Genomic DNA, 26,541 nt, shown 5'->3' with positions numbered 1-26,541 from the left:
CCACTGATATAACCCCCCCCTTCTCTTTCATACCACGGATATAAACCCCCCCCCCTTCTCTTTCATACCACTGATATAACCCCCCCCCCTTCTCTTTCATACCACTGATATAACCCCCCCCCCTTCTCTTTCATACCACTGATATGACCCTCCCCCCTTCTCTTTAATACCACTGATATAACCCCCCCCTTCTCTTTCATACCACTGATATAACCCCCCCCCCCTTCTCTTTCATACCACTGATATAACCCCCCCCTTCTCTTTCATACCACTGATATAACCCCCCCTTCTCTTTCATACCACTGATATAACCCCCCCCCTTCTCTTTCATACCACTGATATAACCCCCCCTTCTCTTTCATACCACTGATATAACCCCCCCCCCCTTCTCTTTCATACCACTGATATAACCCCCCCTTCTCTTTCATACCAATGATATAACCCCCCCTTCTCTTTCATACCTACCACTGATATAACCGCCCCCCTTCTCTTTCAGACCACTGATATAACCCCCCCTTCTCTTTCATACCACTGATATAACCCCCCCTTCTCTTTCATACCACTGATATAACCCCCCTTCTCTTTCATACCTACCACTGATAAAACCGCCCCCCTTCTCTTTCATACCACTGATATAACCGCCCCCTTCTCTTTCATTTCACTGATATAACCCCCCCCTTCTCTTTCATACCACTGATATAACCCCCCTTCTCTTTCATACCACTGATATAACCGCCCCCCTTCTCTTTCATACCACTGATATAACCCCCCCTTCTCTTTCATACCACTGATATAACCCCCCCCCCTTCTCTTTCATACCACTGATATAACCCCCCCCTTCTCTTTCATACCACTGATATAACCCCCCCCCTTCTCTTTCATACCACTGATATAACTCCCCCCCTTCTCTTTCATACCACTGATATAACCCCCACCCCTTCTCTTTCATACCACTGATATAACCGCCCCCCCGCCCCTCCACTTTCATACCACGGGGGAAGGGTTATTACATTGATTGGGCAGCCACCATTTATATTACAGTACATCCCCCCCTAAGTGAATTAGCAATCAGTTTTCTGTGTCGGATCAATTCATCAATACATTGGATTGGTGATCCCGGCACACAGGACAGCACGATATATATCACTTAGTGTGACGTTCCCCGGGAGGATATATATCACTTAGTGTGACGTTCCCCAGGAGGATATATATCACTTAGTGTGACGTTCCCCAGGAGGATATATATCACTTAGTGTGACGTTCCCCAGGAGGATATATATCACTTAGTGTGACGTTCCCCGGGAGGATATATATCACTTAGTGTGACGTTCCCCAGGAGGATATATATCACTTAGTGTGACGTTCCCCAGGAGGATATATATCACTTAGTGTGACGTTCCCCAGGAGGATATATATCACTTAGTGTGACGTTCCCCAGGAGGATATATATCACTTAGTGTGACGTTCCCCGGGAGGATATATATCACTTAGTGTGACGTTCCCCAGGAGGATATATATCACTTAGTGTGACGTTCCCCAGGAGGATATATATCACTTAGTGTGACGTTCCCCAGGAGGATATATATCACTTAGTATGACGTTCCCCAGGAGGATATATATCACTTAGTGTGACGTTCCCCAGGAGGACATATATCACTCAGTGTGACGTTCCCCAGGAGTCCATGTAGGAAAGGTCTGCTCCACTTGTGCCTCACATTCCCGGCACATCCTGGATCCAGAACACTGACAGTATGTACAATGGTTGCAGCTCTTCCGTGTCCCTCACTGTTGGGCTGGTTCCTGGTTGCAGTTGTGTCTATTGTTAGAATGCAGGTGAGACTCCAGGCTGGATCCTCACAGACGGACAGGAACCTTGTTAGAATTCGGCATCCAGACACATTATCGGTGTCCTGTCCGGTCCCAAGGACAGTGCAACATCTTCCAGCTCCAGGGTATTAAGGATGAGGTCACAGACCTAGGAGGAAACAGATGAGCACATGAGCGTAGAGCCGAGAGAATGACGCAGGAGCCAGCGGTGTTGATAAGTCTTGGTGGGGCTATGAGACTCAGCCAAGTCACATGCAGGGCCGGTGCAAGGCACCAGAGCACCCCAGGCAAGTCGGTGTGGGGGCGCCCCGGTGTCTGTCGCCCGGGTACCTGTCCTGCGGCGCTGTAAAGCTGGCGGCGGCAGCGGGGGGTCCCTGCAGTCAATAAGAAATAACGAGCGCTATCCGCCGGGCTATGCGGAAGCCCTTCTGTTTTGGAAATACTGGCCGCACGGCGCACACTGATTGGCTGAATCTCAGCCAATCAGCGTGCGGCAAGTGTTTCCAAAACAGAAGCGCTTCCGCATAGCCCGGCGGATAGCGCTCGTTATTTCTTATTGACTGCAGGGACCCCCGCTGCCGCCGCCAGCTTTTATGCACATATACGCCGCAGGACAGGTACCCGGGCGGCAAGGGGGGGCGAAATACCGCCCTCCAGTGGCCGGCGCCCTAGGCAAATGCCTAGATTTGCCTAGTGGTGGCGCCGGCCCTGATCACATGTCACCTGCACAGGACCATTTGTGGTTAGTGAGCAGAAATAGGCTGCGTAGTTGGTGTTACCAGTGGTGGGTCGTATGCGGCAACCAATAAGGATACATATAACCACACATATTATTCGAACAGGCATTTCTGGAAAACATGGCAGTGTACTGGAGCGTCTGCACAGAGCACATTTTGTAACTATGTGTTGCAAGGTTGGTTAGTGCAACCTGTACTGTAACGCTATAGAATCAAATTAAATATTTGGCTACGAAAAAAGTAAAGAACTATTAAATATCCCTGAGAAGACCATTGCTTGGACGGCACTAAGAAACACAATGTACTGTAATTACTGTTAAGGTCTAAAGTGTTTATAGATTAGATGAAAAATAACAAAAAAATTCCAGTATTTTAATTGAAATCTAAGAAAAAATTTTTGGATCATCTCTGATCGTGTTTCTGGCGTAAAACTGTTTTTCAGGGTGAATAAATAGTGTTCTGCTCTCCTGAGTACAAACCCTGCAGGGGTCACATTGGCAAACTCAGGGCAGGTTTCCAGTTAGCCCCCCTCTTCTTGACAAGTGGCTCAAATAAGGGACAGAGCGGGGCTGCTGCACATGCCCAGTGGTAGCAGATTCTTCAAGTTTGTTGTGTGTGGCTCTCAATCAGTGCACTGGACCAGAGAGCAGTTACCAGGAAGAAGAGACAGGAGCCTTACCATAAGGTGGGAGAATGTGCCGTCCCTCCCACATTATCTCTTTAATATAGAATCGTCTTCTGGAAGATACGAGCCTCCTACTCCCATACTTTACTAAAACCTGTGATCGAGGGGCGTGGCTTGGCGGCCATCGACAGTGGCTGCTTTCTAACAGGGCTCCGGAGACTTTAGCCTAAAACAGACGCCAGAGGACACCCCTGCATCTGGGCAGCTACCCACGTTGTGCCATTCTCCCCCCTGTGCCCTCCGACGTTGACCTCACCTGGCTGCGGAGTCGGGGTGCCTTTTTCAAGGCTCCTGCGGATTGCGGCCTTCCTGCGGTCGGAAGCCGGGGACTAAATTTGGAGGCAGACCCGGAATCTGAGGGAGGGCTGCGGAGGACGCTGCCGCGAAAGAAGACCCTGCGGCCGACCATCCGGGCTCCAATAAGGTACCCCTCTCCTCCCACCTCTCCCCGCCGCTACTACAGCCTGCTTTCCCCGTCCGGGCGCCGCATCATACACGGCGAGACCCGGAAGTGACGGGCGCCATTCACCCACGCCTGACGGGGGACTGCTGGGGAGACCTCAGGGAAGCAGCACACGCGCGCTGCTCCCTGCGCCCAGGACCCTCCACCTCCTACAATAAGGGGACGCTTGCCCCCCCTAGCTCCCCCGGGCACAGGAGCTATCATAGAAGTGACCCAGGGCGGCCAAGCAGCACAAGTCGTGCAGGCTGCCGCCAGCTGGGCTATACAGCCCCATAGATCTTTCAGCTGCCCATTGCCACCTTGCTGCCACACACATAAACCTAGCAGCCTACCTGGGTACAGCCATCAGACTTCCCTCTGGCCCCCATAAATTGAACCACTTCAGACCCCCTTTTTTCCTGTTTTTTTTTTCTTTTTTGCTGTTCACATAGATCTCCTAGCTAAGGGCTCCCCCTTGTGGCCTACCCACTAGCCTCTTTTAGCACTCTTAACCTGAAGCCCCTGCTGAGGGTAGAGAAAATAAATAAACAAGTGGGTGGAGGGGAAAGAAAGAAGGAAAAAAAAAAAATATATAATATATAAAAAAAAAAAATAATAATAATAAAAATAAAATAAAGTGAAGGAAAAAAAAAAAAAAAAAAATCACCAAGCACCATACATTTAATAACAAGGGGAAAAGAAGGAAAGAAACAGTACCCAGCTAAGAAACAGCACTCTGTTCTCTCACGGTGCCTTCCCGGAGCCAGCAAATGTGAACCCTCACCACCTGACATGCCGCCCCACTAACGGGGGAATGTGACCTTCGTCCCCTATAGCACATCACACAGTGCTCCATCTACATGTAACCACCCCCTAGCTTCCTCTTCTAAATGGGCAAGAGGGGAAAAGGATCCCAAAGCCAAACCCCACTAAAGCCTCGTACCAGCTCCCACCAACAGAATTTGCGCTCCTTTCTTTCCACCCCCCGCTCCGAGGGTCCCCCAGAAGTTCCCCCGGACGAGGCCACTCCTGCATCCTCTAAAATGGCCGCAACCCCTCCACCAGGGCCCTCACAAGACGCCATTGCACAACTAAGAGGCGAAATATCAGAGATCCTATCTCATGTTAAATCATTGCCCTCTAAGCAAGACATGCAGGCCCTTGAAACGAGGCTTCACGAGTCCCTTCAATCCCAAATTGCGCTGGTCCAGACCGATGTGACCCACATAGGCACACGCGTCTCTGCGCTGGAAGACGACAGGGACGATGTCCACGCTCAGCTCCTTCATCTACGGGAATCATTATCCCAACAATCCATGGACCTAAGGTCAACGCAAAGTAAATTAGACGATCTGGACAATCGAGATCGTAGGAACAACTTGCGGGTCCGCGGCCTCCCAGAGGACATCCCCCCTTCTGGTCTGATGGACGCTCTCAACAAAATCTTTGGGGAGATCCTGAACCTGGACCCAAACGACTCAATAGAATTCGACCGAGCCCACAGGGCCCTACGTCCGAGGGGAGCTGCAACGGACCGCCCGAGAGATGTTATCTGCCGTGTCCACTATTTCTCCCAAAAGGAGGAAATCCTCCGCAGGATTCGTGCCTTGGAAGCAATAGAATTCGAAGGATCTAATATCCAAATCTACCAGGACCTTTCCTGGCGAACCCTGCAACAACGACGGATGCTGAAGCCCTTAACGGAGGCCCTTCGCCACAAGGAGATCAAGTACCGCTGGGGTTTCCCGCTGTCCCTCCAGGTTTCGCAGGGAGGCCAACCCATCACCCTCAAAGATCCCTCAGGTCTCCCGAACTTCTGTTCCACGCTTGGCCTGGACCCTATACAACTACCAGACTGGCAGGCCTTCTCTCTCCCCACCATCCCCACGCCAAGCCTCCCGAGAAGGCCCCGCTGGGATCTGGTCAAATCCTCCAAGAAAAAGCCCAGAGAAGCAGGCCCCCCCTCAACATCAGATCCCCCATGACCTGCACCGATCCCCCCTCTTGGCCACACTCATTTCTCACCCTCCTGATGCATCCAGGAGCGTCTGGAGACTGAGCATATCCTTTCTTCATATATACTAACGTGTTACTCTATGTTTTACTACTTGATTATATGCACCGTGTTTATTGTTTATCGCTGCATACGATGTTCGTATGTGCTAACCCCCCACTCGGGAGGACGAAGGCACTGCCCCCCAGTGTGCCCCTGCCGCAACTTTTCTTTCCGGGACATAAGGGCTCTGGTAGTCCCTTATTTTTTGTCCGGATGCGGCTATTGTGTTTTTGTTTTCAAATTGACCTGTATTATGTTGTTTTATATTCAGTTATCTACTTTGGTTACATATGTCTCACCTTCCCCTCTCTCAGCTGTCCTTCTCCCCAACCTTTCCTCCTCTCCCCCCCCCTCCGGTATCCTAGCAGTATATATCTTGGTCCTTTTCCCCCCACATGACTACTTCCCTTAGGATTCTCTCCATAAATGCCAGAGGGTTAAATGTCCCTGAAAAGAGGTCCCAGGCCCTCCGCTCATTCCGCGCCGAGAGGGCCGACATAGTCCTGGTACAGGAAACTCATTTCCGTCAGTCCGAAACAGTGCCCAAACTCAGCAATCACTACTTCCCCATAGCCCATTACTCTAACTTTTCCCAATCTAAGTCTAAGGGAGTAGCAATCCTATTTGCTAAGCACATACCAGTTTCCAATATTGTTGTACATGAGTTGGAGGAGGGGAGATGCCTTCTTATCACTTGCACCATAGCCAACTCCAATATAACCATAGCTAATATCTATGCCCCCAACCAGGGCCAGCCGGCCTTCATAGAGAAAATGCTAGATAAAATATCGAATCTCCGTATCGGCCTTCTGGTCATTGGTGGGGATCTGAATTGGGCCTTAGACCCCCGACTAGACGCCTCCTCTGGACCCTCCCGCCCCGAGCGGACGCTACGCAGGGTCAGGCGCTTGCTCCACACTCACCAGCTGTCCGACATCTGGCGTATCCTGCACCCGTCCGAAAGAGACTACACACACTTTTCCCCCCCCACCAATCCTACTCGAGGATAGACTACATATTGATAGACCATAACCATCTTCAGTCTGCCTGTGATGCTAAAATTGGCCCAGTGACTTGGTCCGACCACGCCCCCATTTCACTAGATCTCTCTTTAAGTCCTGCCTCGCCACTTAACCGACCCTGGTGCTTAAATGAATCCCTGCTTAACGATGCATACTGCAGATCGCAATTAGACGAGGCCATTAAGGATTACATTGAGCATAACTCGACCCCAGATGTATCCAAACTCTCAATATGGGAGGCGCATAAATGTGTCCTGAGGGGGAAATGTATACAGCTAAGCTCCTTCCTTAAAAACAGAGGACTGGCCAGATTGAGAAACTCCTTAAGGATATACAAAGCCTTGAATCATCCCATAAAACTACCCTCTCCCCAGACACCTACTCAGAACTCCCTAGTTGCTCGGTCAGAATTAAACAAGATCCTCCTAGATAAGATTAAATTCTCCTAAAGAAAATGCGAGGCAAATATTATAAATGGGGAAACAAACCTGGCAAAATGCTGGCCCGTGCGCTCCGCGAAAAAAGAGCCACCTCCTTCATACCCTCTATTGGAGATGGAGAAGGCCATACTCTCCACGAAACCGACAAGATAGCGGAGACCTTCTGCTCCTACTACTCCTCGCTCTACAATCTCCTCCACCCACGGGCCCCCCCTCAGAAACCGGGGAAAAGCAGCGCGCGATAGGTGAATATCTCACCAGGGTAGGGTTCCCGAAGCTCAGCCCAGCTAACATAGAGGAGCTAGAAAAACCATTCACGCTTCACGAATTAGAAGAAGCCATAAATCGACTCCCACCGGGAAGAGCCCAGGCCCTGACGGCTTCCCCATTGTTTACTATAAGGCCTTTAAAGACAGATTGATCCCCATGCTATTGGAAGCTTTCAACTCAGTTTCAGACTCGTCCCCCTTCTCCTCCCAATCCCTTGAAGCTATAATTACAGTGATTCCCAAGGAAGGCAAAGACCCGTCCCTGTGTCCCAGCTACCGCCCTATATCACTCTTGAATTCGGATTTAAAACTCTTCGCCAAACTCTTGGCAAATAGAATGAAACTGCTCCTCCCTAGCATCATACACAGCGACCAGGTTGGATTTGTCCCGGGACGCGAGGCCCGTGACAACACCTCCAAAATCCTGGCCCTTGTCCATCACATCTCCAAAACGGGAACACCAGCGATCCTGCTCTCCACCGACGCGGAAAAAGCGTTTGACAGGGTAGACTGGAACTTCATGTCGGGCATCCTCCAACACATGGGACTAGGTCCCACCTTCTCCCAACACATCCTCTCCCTTTACCGTAGCCCTTCGGCAAGGGTCAGGGTAAACGGCACCCTCTCCCCCTCCTTTAATATTAGGAACGGCACCCGCCAGGGATGCCCCCTTTCGCCGCTGATATTTGTTCTGTGCATGGAGGCACTAGCCCTTTCTATCAGAGCGAATCCCAACATATCCGGCTTTACCCTCCACGGCCAAGAATATAAACTGGCCTTATTCGCAGACGACTTACTCGCAACACTTACCTCTCCAGTCACCTCCCTCCCAAACCTAATGGAGGAGTTTCGCCTCTTTGGAACTCTCTCCAACTTTAAAATCAACTACACAAAATCAATTGCACTTAACATCACAGCGCCCCCTAATGTACTCACCGGTCTCAAAGCCTGCGTTTCCCTTCACCTGGCATGACTCCCAATTAAAATACCTAGGAGTAGTCATCACCAGAAGCCCCTCACAGCTTTTTGAGGCTAACTTCACTCCCCTTCTTGCAAAATTACGACACGACCTGTGTGCGTGGAGGGCTCGGCCCTTCTCGTGGTTTGGCAGATTGGGAATCCTGAAAATGAATTTCCTTCCTAGGATCTTATATCTCCTTCAAACCCTGCCCATTAGGATCCCCCAACACTGGTTCAAGGACATACAGACCATTATACGGGACTTTGTATGGGCAGGAAAGCGACCGCGTTTGAGATTGGATCTCCTGCATAGAACAACACTCAGAGGGGGCCTTCGACTTCCAAACATTCAAGGGTACTATCAGGCATCCCTGCTAACTAGAATCCTTGAATGGTCAAGAAGGGATACATCGAAGCAATGGGTTCAGATTGAGCAGCAGGAAATACACATTCCGGTATACCTTGCCCCGTGGCTCCCCTCCTTGCCTGATCTGGACCACCCCACGATAGGCCCCACTATGCAAACCTGGAAATCTCTTAGGAAACTCCCCTCTATCTCCTCAAAGGCCTCTCCGCTTAAGTCCTTCCTTGCTCTTAACAGCTTTTCCCCAGGTACCGACCTAAAGGCCTTCAGCTACTGGCTAGACAGGGGGCTCTTTCGGATAGGTCAGCTGGTAAGAGGGGGACGCCTTCTGTCTTTTGCTGAAGCTAAAGCTGAATGGAATCTGCCGGAAGTAGAATTCTGGCGATACCTTCAGGTCCGTCACTACCTTCATTCCCTCGGCCCTCCCACTGCACTTACCACACCCCCGACACCCTTTGAACTCCTCTGCGCCAATTCGTCCCCTCCCCAACGCACCATCTCTACGCTGTATAACCTTATTTTGGCAGATACTAGCCTCAAACTCCCTCACTTTACGGTAACATGGGATCACGAATTGGGAATAGAAATAGGCGAAACTAACTGGGAAAAGATTTTCTGTCTGGCCCACGCTTGCTCCACTAGTGTAGGAGTTCGCGAGACACAATACAAACTTCTGTCCCGCTGGTACAGATGCCCAGATACTCTCTCCAAAATGGGTACTAGGGCTCCCAATATTTGCTGGCGCTGCACGGGAGCCCCAGGGAACCCACTCCATATATGGTGGCAGTGCCCCCTCATTCGACCTTTCTGGACAGAAATCATCAGGCTGTCGGGGATTATCCTAGGAGATCAGATCCCCACCGACCAATTATTTTGGCTGTTTCACCTATCCCCAGCCCCTCTCTCGAGATATAAAAACTCTCTGCTGTGTCACCTGAACAACGCAGCTAAATCGGTTATTCCGGTGAGATGGCGTTCCACCTCTCCTCCAACAATAAAAGACTGGTTCAAAAAAATAGACTTCTACATGGACATGGAGGACATTCTGTCTTCGGCTGACGATAGACATGCCCAGTTTAGAACCACGTGGTCCAGATGGCTGCTCTTCAGGGACACAAAGACCTACAAGGACGTAATGGCCTCCTTGTCCCCCTAGCGCTCCCACCGCCCCCCCCCCCCAGCGTCCTGGAAGCTAAACGCGCTCCCTCCCCTGCCGACCCTCTCCTCTGGTGAAAGTATGTGTCGATCAGCCCGCACATCTCCGTATACATATATACCAGATGTCTTAGCCTTGTTATTGATACACTCTTAAAATATACCGGAATACCCCCCCCCCCTCCCCCCTCCCCTATCCACCCTCTCCCCATTTATCTTCCCCTTTCTTCATACTTGCACTACTGTTTATGCACCAGTTTTCTTTTTTTTTATGTGATTTATTAAGCTAACGCACTGTCCCATGCTGGACAAACTCATAACCGAACTGTATTGTAAAAGCTGTATCTAAAATCAATAAAAACCTATTGGATACTAAAACCTGTGATCGAGAATTGGGGGAGGAAGTTGGAGAAACCAACTGGGTTAAAATTTTCCATTAAGCACACACTTGTTCCCCTAGTGTTGGGGTCCGGGAGACCCAATACAAATTACTGTCCACTTGGTATAGATGCCCAGATGCTCTCTCTAAGATGCACACCGGGGTTCCCAATACATGCTGGCAGTGCTCGGAGGTGCCTGACAACCCATTCCGCATATGGTGGCAATGCCCCCACAAACTTCCATTTTGGTCTGAGGTTCTTAAAATTTCAGCGATTATTGTGGAGGAACTGATACCTACCAACCCAATATTATGGGTTTTCCACCTTTCCCCTGCACCCCTCTCGAGATATAAAAAATCATTATTGTGCCACATGCATAATGCCGCTAAATCAGTCATCCCCATAAGGTGGCGCTCTACCTCTCCTCCAACGGTTACAGATTGGTTTAATAAAATAGATTTTGGTACTTGTGTATTATCTGGGCACCCGATTTTTTCATCTTAAGTGATTGTACAACCAAAAAACGGTTGCATCGCATGCGATGCGATTGGACCCGATTTTTAATTGTACAGGCACCCAGATGCCTGATTCCTATGTTAAATGCCCCCCCAGACCCGATTTTTGATTGTACACCCACCCTGATGGGTAATAAGTAGGTCAAATGCCCCCCCCCCCATTGTTAACGCCACCCCGCGATCAACACCAACCTGAAGCGTGGAGAGCACAGCGAGCTCGCGAGGGGCAGCGGTACGCGTCCTCCGACCTTTTCATACCCCCACTATCCACGTCGGCGTGGAGTTCATTTTATATAGTGTGGCGAGCGCATTGAGCCACCTAGCCCGAAGCATGGCGAGTGGACGCGGATTACTTCACATGTATTCCGCGTCCGCACGCCACACTTCGCGGGGCTCGCCACACCTTATAAAATCAACTCTACGCCGACGTGGATAGTGGGGGTATGAAAAGGTTGAAGGATGCGTACCGCTGGCGCTCGCCACGCTTCGTGTTGGTATTGATCGTGGGGTGGCGTTAACAATGGGGGGGGCATTTTACCTAATAATTAACCATCAGGGCGGGTATACAATCAAAAATCGGGTCTGGGGGGCCATTTAACATTGGGTCCAATGTAAAAATCGGGTCGGTCGCGTCGCATTGTAATGGCATGCGATGCGACCGATTTTTACATTGTACAGGGAATGTCCAAAACCCCCGAAAATCGGGTCCCATTGCGTCTCATCGCATGCCTTAAGTGGTGGCATGCGATGAAAAAAATCGGGCGCCCAGATATTACACAAGTACCTAAATTTTTATATGGAAATAAAAGATATTTTGTCTTCTGCGGATGACAAAGATGCAGTATTTAGAGACACATGGTTCCGCTGGATGGACATTCAAGGACTCCAAAACCTTTAAGGACACCATTGCCTCCCTCTTAAGTCTTCCAGGCGGACTATCTTCTCCATACACAGAGACTATCCACCATCTCCTAGTTCAGCCTAACCAGCAGCTTTCCTATACTTCTCCCCCTCTTTCTTTAGACTTTCTTCCTGCTCTACCCCCCCCCCCCCCCTATACCTTTCCTCTTCGCTGTTCTTTTATACTCTGCCTGTATACTTTAGGTTTTATTTTTGGTCTGCTGAAATGTGAATTGAGATATACTATACGTGTAAGATTACTTGTATGCGTTTGCTACAGTAAACCAATAAAATCAATTTGCACTAAAAAGTTACATTCTCTTAAAAACACTGTGGGGGAAATTTAATAGGATGATAGATTCAAAAATTGAGAGATTTGGTAATAAATCGCCATTTTTCAAACTGTGTAAATGATTGCTGCTTTATAAAAAAAAACTGGAGATTTCTTACCAAATCTCTCACTTTCTGAATCTCTCATCCTATTAAATTTCCCCCCTGTATTTCTGAACATAATGGGCCTGATTCATGGCAAAACCACGCTGTACTGCAAGTGGGACTGATGAAACATGTACAGGGAGTGGGGGGGGGAAGGGGTTCAAACTGAAATCTAAATTGCCGTTTAAATATAAAGCATCCAGTAGTTTCTGGGCTACATACAAAATAGTCAGTATTTACCCTGCACAGAAAAAAATATAACCCACCCATATTTAAATCTCTCTGGACTCTTAGGGGGAAATTTACTAAAGGAAATTTGTAAAAAAAATAGGTGTATTTGTATTTAGAAATACACTTATTTTTGACATTTACTATGCCGAAAATACGGCAATTCGTATTCGTATTGATAGCACATCAATATGAATACGAATTGCCGTATTTTCGGGATAGTAAATGTAAAAAAAAAGTGTATTTCTAAATACAAACACACCTATTTTTTTTACAAATTTCCTTTAGTAAATTTCCCCCTTAATATCTGCAGTTCAGCATGGTTTTACGCAGTTGCTTGATAATTTTCTTTACTACAAAACAGGCCTAATATTCCCATTTGTACAGGGAGAACATGCGGCTATTATCCAATAAGTCATCACCGTCAGACTGTCCTCACTATCAAGGCAATAGTTCCGCCTTTGAACAGGCACATGGGCCTGGTCTCTGTCTACGTCCTCTCTGCAGAAATGATGTCATGGAATTTACGCTACACAAACTGGCACAGAACTCACTCTGCGAAAAGTGCCACAGTGACGCTATGACAGCGTTGGTCCGGAGAACACAGTTACCTTCCATGAAAACTTTCTGATGGCTTCCTCCTTCGTATCGCTGCTCTGGATTGTCACCCGCAGTGAAACTCTGCCTGAAAGGGAATTAGGGTAAGGAGTGTTACAGATTAGAGGTTCTGGCCCTATCTGTCCTGGCAGAGCTTTGTTACAGTAGTGCCAAGTGTCTTCAAGGGCAAAAGGATTTACCGGCCCGCCAGATAATAATACAATAACAATATCTGTAGTATACAGATCTCATACTATAACCACAGAGAATACACGTGAGTGAGACATTTAGATTTAGGCCTATTAAGGAACTGTCACCTGCGTTTCAGAGGATTCCTTAATGAGGTTCCAGGAATGAGGGAATGCAGTGGTGGCTCATACCTCCTAGTCCTGCAGCCTATAGGCTCATTTTTATTATAAAGCCCCATACACACTAGAGGGCATTGTAAAAGATATCACGCAGAAAGGGACTTCTGAGCCATATCTTTTAAAATATCGCACTAGTGTGTACACTTAATATCGTTAGCGATGCGTATCATTAACGACTCATGCCATCTGCTTTATAGCCAACGACCTGCATGTTCGGTGGCTCCCAATGATGTCACTGAACGATATTGTTTACCGATATTGTTCAGTTTGTATGCTCAATACCGTTTTCCTAGGAGTTCAGAGAAAACACTGGCGATATTGAACATAGTTCATACCGTCTAGATTGTATGGGCCTTCAGGGGTCCGAATGGGCCTGCTAATATTCAGAAAATTCTGAAACTGAAAGAGCACTGGACCAGAGAGCAGCTACCAGGAAGAAGAAACAGGATCCTGACCATGCGGTGGGAGAATGTGTACATTAACAACTCACCAGTGATATTGCTCCTAGGCACCGTCCTTTTCACTGTTCTTGGGTTCACAACGGCATCTCCTGATTTCCTGAGACTGGCAATTGACTTGCTGAGGGTCCTTGGGAACAAGCTGTAAGTCGATGTACTAGATGAAGTTCCGGTGCTGGTGGCAACTGCAGAAGATGTAATGCTGGCAGTATGTCTACTCGTCACAGTCGGCATATGGGTGCTGTACTTGCTCTTTGGAGTGATGGTGCTGTCCTCTCCTATAGTTGATGGTGCATGGGTGGTGTTACTACTTGTAGTCAGGGGAATTCCGGTCCCGCTCTCATCTGTAACACATGCTTTACTGGTGGTACCCTCATTTGCTGTAGTATTTTCTACATTCATAGAAGGTAACTGAACGGTGATCTGATGCGTAGTGGTAAGTATTGCTGTGGCACTATCCTGGTTTCTCATAGTGTCCTGTGTGGTGCCATCGCTGGTGGCGGTGAGGGTAGGTGGCGTGCTGGTTTTCTGCCTGGTATTCAGCATTATAGAGAAATTCTCTCCCTGTAGAACATTAAACAGTACTGGCGACTGAGTGTGATAGGGGTCAATGTCGTCATTTGCGTCAGCAGTCTGTGCCCACACTGGCACTAAATCTGGAATGACATATATTACAGTAAACATTTTATATATATATATATATATATATATATATATCTTATATATTTAGCCAGATCTGTCACTCATCCCCTGTGTAGAACGTTCCTGTGTAGAACATTTTCATGTGTATAACGGGATTCAGTATTGAATCCCGGCGGTCGGGATCCCGGCGTTCAGAATCCCGGCGCCGGAATCCCGACAGCCGAAATGCCGACAAGGGGGAAGACGTGGATCGGCGGTCGGGATTCCGGCGACGGGATTCTGAACGCCGGGATCCCGACCGCCGGGATTGTAACTGCATCCTGTATAACGTTCCACCCCCTTGACATCACCTCCCCCTGCCCAGCCAGGTCTACAGTACACACCCACCATCCACCATTACTCCACAGCCACCATCCACCATTACTCCTGCACACCCCTACCCTCTGCCAGGACCCCCGCGACCCCCCTCCCTCGATTCGCGGGACCCCCGCGCCCCCCCCCCCCCCCCCTCCCGCGATTGGGTTGGGATCATTTGGTCTATTGCATTATGGTCGAAAGTCATTAGGTCGAATCCATTAGGTCGACATGCTAAAAGGTCGACATGACTCTAGGTCGACATGATTCTAGGTCGAAAGGTCATTAGTTCGACAGGTCATTAGTTCGACAAGGTCATTAGTTCGACATTGTCTATGTCGACATTCACAAGGTCGACATGGGGTTTTTCACTGTTTTTTTACCTGAATGTCAACACAGTCGACATGGACACAGTTTAAAGTGCACTGCATCCCCTCGCATCGCTCGCTGCGCTCGCAATGCGTCGGGCACGGTGCCTCGCTACGCTCGGCACACTATTTTATTCTCCCACCACGCCCTAGTGGATGGTAGGGCATGAAATACCGCCTGTCGGCACATGTTGGCTTAAAAAACAGTGAAAAACTCCATGTCGACCTTGTGAATGTCGACATAGACAATGTCGAACTAATGACCTTGTCGAACTAATGACCTGTCGAACTAATGACCTTTCGAACTAGAATCATGTCGACCTTTTCCCATGTCGACCTAGAGTCATGTCGACCTTTTAGCATGTCGACCTAATGGATTCGACCTAATGACTGTCGACCATAATGCAGTAGACCAAATGACCGCATCCCCCGCGATTCGCGGGACCCCCGCGACCTTCCCCTCCCGCGATTCGCGGGACCCCCGTGACCCTCCCGCGAATCGCGGAACCCCAGCGACCCCCCTTTCCCGCGAATCGCGGGACCCCCGCGACCCCCCCCCCCTCCCGCAAATCGTGGGACCCCTGCGACCCCCCTCCCGCGATTCGCTGGACCCCCACGACCCTCCCGCGAATCGCGGAACCCCAGAGACCCCCTTTTCCCGCGAATCGGGACATTGGTATAAGTGTGTGTGTGTGTGTATAGATTAGAGTAGGGGTGCCCTTTTCTGGGGAGATGGGCACCTCCAATACCCAGGGTTTTCGTATAATCTCGCTGTGGCTAGTTTTATTGCGCAGTATACAAAACATGAAAATAAATCCAAGCCGTTCTTGGCACTATCTAAACATAACAAGTTCCCTCGGATTGGTAGGACTTAATGCCCTGGCCACACAGATGGGCATATGCACATCATAGTATCTCAAAACAGGTCTGTTGCCAGCTTGCCCCGGTACTGAGGCCCTGAGCTAAGCCTGGCCACAGCATTTATCAGACTCTGATAGGGATCAGGCACTAATTAGCCTACTTTATGGGAGAGTCCTTCCTTCTCTCTAACATCCTCACCCACAGGACCCAATATCTGGCTTTTACTAAAAGTCCGAACTCTAACCAAGTCTGTTTAGGGAAAACATTTCCTGGGAATTTAAAATACATAGAGGGCAGAAACCTGGGACAAACATCTCCCCTTCATCACTTTAGCAGTGCTTCTACCACCGTGGTTTACACTGCGCGGTCACTTCGTACTATACTGTATAAATAAAGATAAGGAAGTCACATACTTTCCCAAAACATAATTCATCCAGTGTTTACCATGTTCCTGTAACATGGCGCTAAAGAAACGCGTCGCTGCTCGTGCCAGTAACAAGATAATCCACTTCTCACGGGTGTGGATCCGTTGGTCACCAGCAAGTTGGTAGACAGCCATTAGGTTGACACCATTAGGTCGACATACCTTTAGGTCAACATGTGTCTAGGTCAACATGGGTTAGGTCGACAGGGTCATACGGTCAACATGGGATAGGTCAACAGTCAAAAGGTCGACATGGGGTTTTTCTCAGGTTTTTTTACCCGAATGTTGACACAGTCGACATGGACACAGGTTAAATTGCACCAGCTGTGCTCGCCATGCTTCTAGCTCGGTACCTCGCTACGCTCGGCACACTATTTTATTCTTCTACCATGCTCTAGTGGTAGGGCGTGAAATACCGCCTGTCAAGACATGTCGGCTCAAAAAAAAGTGAAAAACTCCATGTCGACCTAGACACATGTCAACCTAAATGCACGTTGACCCAATGACTGTACCGTTATTGTTGACCTGTGGTTGTACGCATGCACAAGCCCTGGAACTGCCGTTGCATTCAGCACAGACAATGCAGGCGTGTCCGGACCATTTGCGGGGTGGGCTGCTGTGGCTGAGTGACAACACACGCAGCCTTTGCGACCCTAAAGATGGCGGCCCGGCGACTGGCTCTTCATCTCGGCTGTGCAAGCAGGGGGCTACCCTCAACATGTGAGCGCTTTATTGTACAGAGCAACGCTTGCATTATAGCTATGTGATTGCCTATGTGATGCAATCACATCGCTGGGAAAGAACCAGCATGGAGGCGTATCTTTTGCTGAGCCCGCTACGAGTGGGTCTGAATAAGCCCCTAAGTGTGATTCCTTCCTGGTGGACTGTAGTTGAATCCGGTGCCCATAGTAAGTACGTCCCACACACAGAGTAGCGTTGGAGTCTCTAAACACAGAAGTGAAGTGATTGTAGCCCGTCCCCCTGCGGCGGCTCCATGTTAAATAACGGTGGAAAAATGGTTTCGATGTACACTATAGTATAAGGCGTGTAGATTTTTGGGGGACAACTGACATTCTACATAAATAGGCCCCTGTGGGATGACGCCAAGCTTGTTATTTACTGTAAGATATTTTGACTGCGGTAAGTGTCTGCGGTAACTTCATTGCAAGTTTTTGTGGCTTTTTCAAAATGAGTTCAATGTCCCTCTGGAAATCCTGCGCTTGGCGCTGGAGGTGAAATTACCTCCGATACATTTACTGTTACAAGTCCTTTCCTTCCTAGAGCAGGAGGAAGCTCTGTATAACAGCTGCCATAAGAAGACACAGGCAGGATTTCCTGGGAACGTGAGGCGGAGATCACGGAACAGAAATCTTCCTCCTGGAGAACCTGGAACATTACTCATCCCAGCGGACGGCAGAGATTCCCAGCAGATGTCAGGACGCCGCAGGATATAATATGTCCAATTGTCAAGTATCGCTTCTTGCGTACAAGATTAGTGAGGTGGCCCATTGCCATTGGGCGCCTTTCCTGTATTTATTATAACTCCTAGATCACATTACGCAGCGCAAGCTCTGGCAGCCATGAACGCGTAGGATCACTGTCCGTGTAATTAATTAGGCGCAGGAAAGAGGTCTCCTGTACCAGATGCCGCCATTCTGGAATTCAGAGATCCAAATAAGTCTAAATTTGCCTGCACACGTAACGATTTATATTCAACGTGTGATCGTATTCGATGGCTTGTTAGAATATTAACTGTTCCAATGGCAGATTGTGATGTTTTTGTGCAACCCCCGCTCACCCATTTCGCTTAGCCATTCCGCCGTTGTCCATAGTAACCCAGACTGATATATTGGTTCTGTCGTTTTTATACAACCATTTGCAAAATTTGAAAAAAATTAAGACTTAAAGAAACCATTTCCAGGCTGTTGTAACAATAAAGTGGCGAGTCCAGTGGTACCGTAAGTGTGGCATAACTAGCGTAAATATCCAAATGTCACCAAAACTCTCTCTGTAGTATTGCAGTCTTCCCCTTATTGATTCTATACTTTATCAACTATTTCCTGCTGCAAGCTTGTACATCCAGTGACCTATCCCTGCGTCTCCTCTTTGTAACTCCCGACACTGACTCAAGTCCAGCACTGGCCACGCCTCTCCAGTGCTTCCTCCCCTGTACAGCACTGGCCCCTCCTCTCCAGTACAGCACTGGACCCTCCTCTCCAGCACTGGCAACGCCTTTCCAGTGCTTCATCCCCTGTCCAGCACTGGGCCCTCCTCTCCAGTGCTGACTCTACCTCTCTAGCACTGCCTCCCCTGTACAGCACTGGCCCCTCCTCTCCAGTACAGCATTGGACTGGCCCCTCCTCTCCAGCACTGGCAACGTCTCTCCAGAGCTTCCTCCCCTGTCCAGCACTGGCCCCTCCTCTCCAGTGCTGACTCTACCTCTCTAGCACTGCCTCACCCTGTACAGTACTGGTCCCTCCTCCCCAGTGCTGTCTCCGCTGCTCTAGCAATGCCTACCCCTGTACAGCACTGGCTCTCCGGCACTGGCTCTCCCTGTTCTGTATAGAGCAATATTAATATTACCCTGCAAAACTTTGTAGACATGACCCACCTTCTACAATGTCACCTCACCTGATTAAAGCGCTCTGGCCCTCCTGGGTTCTGGAAGCCTCTTCTCAGACTCCCCTGCAGGACTTTCCACAGCAGCAGAAAGTGAATAAACAGAAGCAGCCCAGTATAATTCTGCTTCTATAACACTACTCATCTGTTTATTGAAAACCAACTAAACGGGGAAACATACCATAGAGTATCAGGGAGACGAGCAGTGTTACGCAGAGCGCCATGCCTTCTCGCCAGCTCATGGTCCTCCCAAGTCAGCCGTCCAGAGCCCTGGAGAGAAGATGCAACACAACATCAGATACTGGGTGACTGCACCATATTCTCAGCCCTGGTCCTTAGGTTGGCAGTCAAAAAGTTGCCAAGATGTTAACATTTTGTACTTACCGGCATTCTGTTTTTTGACAGGTCATAACAGACTAGTGGGGATATTAGTATCCCCACTAGTACGGAACAAAGGAGGAGAACGGACCCTGACCCATGGGCCCATTAGTTCTCTAAGAGTTCTGATAACAAATAGAGAGCAGTCAGATATCTATTAAACAGCGTCAGAGATTGCACGTAGATACCAGTAACATATACAACATGTCCAGTAACAAATACGCCAGTACCATAGTTGTGTTATTGTAGTTGACAAATACACACAGGTAAGTATGAACACAAAATGCTGGCAGGACACTGGCATTCTGGTGCCGGTCTCCTGGTGGTTGTCGGGATGCCAGTGTCGGTGTTATGACTGCCGGCATCCCATCTGCCAGGATCCTGAACATATTCTATGATTTGCTGTAGATGTTTAGGAATAACCTTGGACAGGAGAGAATGACAGCAACACATGACCACACACACAGGGTCGCCCTTATCTATGCTGGTGTGCCCTCATCCATAGCCTGCTGCGGCTAGTGATCGGTGAGAATTCTTACTTCTAGTAATTTTTCTTTAGTGAAAAACGTTTGTTTAATGATTTGACTAAAGCTATAAAGGTATGGAAAACAGTACATCTAAAGATGCAGACAGTCAGGGTTCACAATAAAATAACATTTAATACACCAAAAACATACTTATATGCTTAGGGACAAAAAGTTTCCGGGCTGGCAAGCCCATTTGTCAAAGTTCAGTGAAAGTCCTTTGACAAAGGAGCTTGCCAGCCCCGAATCTTTGGTATGCTGTTGTACTGAATACACTTTTAAAAATGTTCCTCTGAGTGCCGCTGTTTGTTTTCACTGTTACTATCCATTTCTTGCCGGAGGTCACCGGGGAGATTGTTAATTTGGGAGAGTGCCGGGCCATATACACCCACTATATAAGGGAGGCCACCAACAGCCGATAGCAAGAAAAACAGGTAGAGCCCCCCATTGTTACACCGAGTCTGTATGTCAGCCCCGCAGGGATTAATCAGGGCCGAGCATAGCGCAAACAAATCTTGGAGTGCTGCCATTACTAAGTTGTCTGCATGAGCTTCCTCCGGTGTAAAATACACATGGCGTGAGATAACAGGACGCAACGAGATGCTCTGATGGATGGACAGCGTTCAGTATCAATGCCAATTAACGAAAGTACAGTCACGCAGTTATAGCCAAAGTACAGTAAGGGCATGGCGCGGTCACGCAGATATAGCCAAAGTACAGTAAGGGCATGGCGTGGTCACACAGATATAGCCAAAGTACAGTAAGGGCATGGCGTGGTCACGCAGATATAGCCAAAGTACAGTAAGGGCATGGAGCGGTCACGCAGATATAGCCAAAGTACAGTAAGGGCATGGCGTGGTCACGCAGATATAGCCAAAGTACAGTAAGGGCATGGAGTGGTCACGCAGTTATAGCCAAAGTACAGTAAGGGCATAGAGCGGTCACACAGATATAGCCAAAGTACAGTAAGGGCATGGAGTGGTCACGCAGTTATAGCCAAAGTACAGTAAGGGCATGGCGTGGTCACGCAGATATAGCCAAAGTACAGTAAGGGCATAGCGTGGTCGCGCAGATATAGCCAAAGTACAGTAAGGGCATGGCGCGGTCACACAGATACAAAGTACAGTAAGGGCATGGAGCGGTCACACAGATACAGTATAAAGTACAGTAAGGGCATGGCGTGGTCACGCAGATATAGTCAAAGTACAGTAAGGGCATGGCGTGGTCACACAGATATAGCCAAAGTACAGTAAGGGCATGGAGCGGTCACGCAGATATAGCCAAAGTACAGTAAGGGCATGGACCGGTCACGCAGTTATAACCAAAGTACAGTAAGGGCATGGAGTGGTCACGCAGATATAGCCAAAGTACAGTAAGGGCATGGCGTGGTCACGCAGATATAACCAAAGTACAGTGAGGGCATGGAGTGGTCACGCAGATATAGCCAAAGTACAGTAAGGGCATGGAGTGGTCACGCAGATATAGCCAAAGTACAGTAAGGGCATGGAGTGGTCACGCAGATATAACCAAAGTACAGTAAGGGCATGGAGTTGTCACGCAGATATAGCCAAAGTACAGTAAGGGCATGGAGTTGTCACGCAGATATAGCCAAAGTACAGTAAGGGCATGGAGTTGTCACGCAGATATAGCCAAAGTACAGTAAGGGCATGGCGTGGTCACGCAGATATAGCCAAAGTACAGTAAGGGCATGGCGCGGTCACGCAGATATAGCCAAAGTACAGTAAGGGCATGGAGCGGTCACGCAGATATAGCCAAAGTACAGTAAGGGCATGGCGTGGTCACGCAGATATAGCCAAAGTACAGTAAGGGCATGGAGTGGTCACGCAGTTATAGCCAAAGTACAGTAAGGGCATAGAGCGGTCACACAGATATAGCCAAAGTACAGTAAGGGCATGGAGTGGTCACGCAGTTATAGCCAAAGTACAGTAAGGGCATGGCGTGGTCACGCAGATATAGCCAAAGTACAGTAAGGGCATGGCGTGGTCGCGCAGATATAGCCAAAGTACAGTAAGGGCATGGCGTGGTCACGCAGATATAGGCAAAGTACAGTAAGGGCATGGAGTGGTCACGCAGATATAGCCAAAGTACAGTAAGGGCATGGAGCGGTCACGCAGATATAGCCAAAGTACAGTAAGGGCATGGACCGGTCACGCAGTTATAGCCAAAGTACAGTAAGGGCATGGCGCGGTCACACAGATACAAAGTACAGTAAGGGCATGGAGCGGTCACACAGATACAGTATAAAGTACAGTAAGGGCATGGCGTGGTCACACAGATATAGCCAAAGTACAGTAAGGGCATGGAGCGGTCACGCAGATATAGCCAAAGTACAGTAAGGGCATGGACCGGTCACGCAGTTATAGCCAAAGTACAGTAAGGGCATGGAGTGGTCACGCAGATATAGCCATAGTACAGTAAGGGCATGGAGTGATCACGCAGATATAGCCAAAGTACAGTGAGGGCATGGAGTGGTCACGCAGATATAACCAAAGTACAGTAAGGGCATGGAATGGTCACACAGATATAGCCAAAGTACAGTAAGGGCATGGCGTGGTCAAGCAGATATAGCCATAGTACAGTAAGGGCATGGAGTGGTCACGCAGATATAGCCAAAGTACAGTAAGGGCATGGCGTGGTCAAGCAGATATAGCCAAAGTACAGTAAGGGCATGGAGTGGTCACGCAGATATAGCCATAGTACAGTAAGGGCATGGCGCGGTCACGCAGATATAACCAAAGTACAGTGAGGGCATGGAGTGGTCACGCAGATATAGCCAAAGTACAGTAAGGGCATGGAGTTGTCACGCAGATATAGCCAAAGTACAGTAAGGACATGGAGTGGTCACTCAGATACAAAGTACAGTAAGGGCATGGAGTGGTCACACAGATACAAAGTACAGTAAGGGCATGGAATGGTCACGCAGATACAAAGTACAGAAAGGGCATGGAATGGTCACACAGATACAAAGTACAGAAAGGGCATGGAATGGTCACACAGATACAAAGTACAGTAAGGGCATGGAATGGTCACACAGATACAAAGTACAGTAAGGGCATGGAATGGTCGCACAGATACAAAGTACAGTAAGGGCATGGAATGGTCACACAGATACAAAGTACAGTAAGGGCATGGATTGGGCGCATGCTCACAAACTGCAACTAAAATGGGTGATGAAAAATCACAAACAGTCAGATGTATCAATGAGTGATATTCTTGTTATTACTTGTTTCAAATGCCTAATTGTCGTTTCCCAAATACATGGCAGTTAGGAGCTACTTGGCAGGGGCACCATTTATCATTCATAGGAAGTGATAACAGGAATATCATCTGCCCCTTGTCTCCTGCAGAGGTTGGATTTGTAGGTGATATAATGCTGGCATTATCAGTGAATACGGTAAATCACAAAGGGGGCACATAAATAACAAGCCACATCGTTATTGCGGATGTGATAAATAGTTTACTTTTTACTTTTATAAATTCACAATATGGAAATTTTTCAAAAATGTACCAAAAAGTTGTAACCGCGGGATGGGCGCAGATAAGAGGCCGCGTCGGCGGAGAGCAGGAGGCAGAATGACAGATTCTGATATATAGACCACAGGGCGTGATATTGCCACAGATATCAATCATACAGAAATCACAATTCACCAATATGTCCCGGTATATAACCGATGCCAGCTACAACATGGTGCGGAGGAGCTGAGCATACACAGAAAATGAGTCTACTGGGAACGTGGGGCCTGATTCAGACCTATTCGCTGCTGCGCGAATCTACGATCACACAGTGAAATCCCGCTGTGCGCAAGGCTGCCGGCCAGCTGCAAATTCATCCGCAACTCACTCGCCGTGCAATGATTCCCTAGTGTGTGCAGTCTGTGTGTGCCCTGAAAACACCTGGGCACACATGCATTTTACCGCCCACACACGGCAGCTTCCTGTCAATCAACATGCGATTACAAATAGGGTAATCGCTGATTTTTTAAGCGGTTTGGCCTAATCACTGGACCACAATACAGGTTAAGTATCCATTATATTCCCCCGGTGTCCATGGCGGCCATCGGATTCATATTCAGCGGCATCCACGGTCCAAAGGATGCATCGCGCAGGTGTGCCAGTGATGACACCAGCGCGCACATGTGTACACGTGCAGTGCATCCTTGGGACCGGGGATGCCACTGAAGACTAATCCGATGGCCGCCGTGGGAGCGTTGGGAGACCACCAAGTGATCAACTGAGTACAGAAATAATCCCTTATCCAAAATGCTCATGGTTCCGAGCATTTCGTATAAGGGCTACTCGACCTGTTTATGTACTTACATTGTCTGCAAATACTGTCAATGCACTTGGACTAATACCCTTCCCTCCTTTGTATTGCTCACACCTGAGTGGTGCTTAAACTTTTATAATTAATAATGATGGTACTTGTTTCCTAGCATGGCGCCCACGATTTTCAGTCGTATGGCATCTTATGCATTGTATCGCATCGCATGCCATATAGCCGCATGCGATGCAATTTAAGCACCCTATACGATTTTTAATTGTATAAGCACCCTAACGGGTGCTTACAATGTTAAGTGCACCCCCACTACCCCACTATCAACGCCAACCCGAAGCGTGGCGAGCGCAGCGACGGTACGCGTCCTCCGACCTTTTCATACCCCCACTATCCACGTCGGCGGGGCCATATAAGATTATATAGATATATGGGCCCCGTATAAGATTATTCATTGTATAAGCACCTCAAGGGGTGCTTACAATGTTAAAAGCACCCCCACGCCACCCCCACTATCAACGCCAACCCGAAGCGTGGCGAGCGGAAGCGGTACGCGTCCTCCGACCTTTTCATACCCCCACCATCCACGTCGGCGTGGAATTGATTTTACATAGTGTGGCGAGTGCAGCGAGCCACCGAGCCCGAAGAGTGGCAAGCCCCGTGAGGGGACGCGTATTACTTTCCATGTATTCCGCGTCCCCTCACAGGGCTCACTGCGCTAGCCACGCTTCAGGCTTGGTGGCTCGCTGCGCTCGCGACACTATATAAAATCAACTCCACGCCGACGTGGATAGTGGGGGTATGAAAAGGTCGGAGGACGCGTACCGCCGCCGCTCACCACGCTTCGGGCTGGCGTTGAAAGTGGGGGTGGCGTGGGGGTGCTTTTAACATTGTAAGCACCCCTTTAGGTGCTTATACAATGAATAATCTTATACGGGGCCCATTTAACATTGAAAACACCCATTAGGGTGCTTATACAATTTTAAATCATATACCATTGTATATGGCATACAATGGCATACAATGCGATGGAATACGATTTAAAATTGTATAACATCGGCTGCCATCGCGTAACATCGCATCACATACCATCGTATGGCTTATGGTATACGATGCGATGGGCGCCGTGCTAGGAAACAAGTACCTTTTTACAAAAAAAAAATCTATATATATGGTATCCGGACTCATGACTCTAGGTGGACAGTAATAAGATCGACCACTATTGGTCGACAGTCAAAAGGTCGACAGGGTCAATAGGTAAACAGCCAAAAGGTCGACATGGTCAAAAGGTCGACATGAAAAGGGTCGATGTGCATTTTTTAACAACATTTTGAGCCGACAGGCGGTATTCCACTAAAGGTCAAAACCTGAAATTGTCCGACGTGGTTGTGGTGGACATGATCGTAAATGTGACACAAGCATTAGGTCGAGTGCAGCGAAACATGCGAGGGGGCGCGGTGCACTGATGCGGTGTCCCTGTCCACTCATGGCAAAATAAGGGACAAAAAACTCATGTCAACCTTTTGTTTTTCAACCTTCCCATTGTCAATAAATGCTGGGGTGCGTCCTTCCGACGCTGTCGACCCAAGTCATCTTGATCTATTTCACGAGTCCACCCTATGACCCATACCCCTTTCCTCGAGCGTGACAAGGAAGGATACTTGTGCAAGATTATTTCGCAGGTTCGCCAGCTGTTGTAGAACTACACGTCCCAGCATGCTGGCTGGAGCCTACACACAGAATTGCAGTGATCACAGAATAACACACGTGCCGAGGGATTTACAGAAGGTTTCCCAGCGCCACCACATAGGTACACTTACCTGGCAGTGGTACTGCGTCCAGCGCACAGCATGGTGACCTGCATGGGTCCGTCCGTGTGCCCACTCTCAGTATACTACATCGGAGTCCCCTCCTTTTTCCTCCTGGGAAGTGCTGTCACGTTTGGCAGACAGTCAGAGAGCGCATTGTACTAAGAGACAGACAATGAGCTGGGACTTCATTAGATCCTGAACTTACAGAAAGATATCGGAGACAATGGCGGACGCAGATGGTCGGGGAGATAGGAAATAACAACTGGGAAGACTTATACATAGAAGACGGCTCAGGAGAGGGCGGAAAGAGGAGGCATGAGGGGAGAGGGCAGGAGAGGCACAGTGTCTGTGTGTACAGAGAAATATCCGGATCCCAACACACAGATTCAGATAACGAAGAAAAAAAATCACTGTTCTCTACGGTATCT

The 26,541-nt window shown here is 48.7% G+C and overlaps 1 protein-coding gene across 1 annotated transcript; it reads right to left on the bottom strand.

The window, feature by feature from the left end:
• Window positions 1-942: 942 nt before the first annotated feature.
• On the bottom strand, window positions 943-26,541 carry LOC146005608 (uncharacterized). Its single transcript, XM_083144943.1, has 5 exons — window positions 26,123-26,541; window positions 19,288-19,376; window positions 13,871-14,494; window positions 13,027-13,100; window positions 943-1,975 (listed from the first exon to the last, which is right to left on the bottom strand). Exons 2-5 carry the CDS (start codon window positions 19,346-19,348, stop codon window positions 1,877-1,879), a joined length of 858 nt encoding a protein of 285 aa, XP_083001069.1. The 5' UTR covers window positions 19,349-19,376; window positions 26,123-26,541; the 3' UTR covers window positions 943-1,876.

The sequence above is a fragment of the Crinia signifera genome, chromosome 5, assembly GCF_055691185.1.
Source record: "Crinia signifera chromosome 5, ASM5569118v1, whole genome shotgun sequence".
In the NCBI taxonomy this organism is placed as follows: Eukaryota; Metazoa; Chordata; class Amphibia; order Anura; family Myobatrachidae; genus Crinia; species Crinia signifera.
Note: the sequence above shows the minus strand (reverse complement) of the source record. Positions and strands in the feature narration are given on the sequence as shown.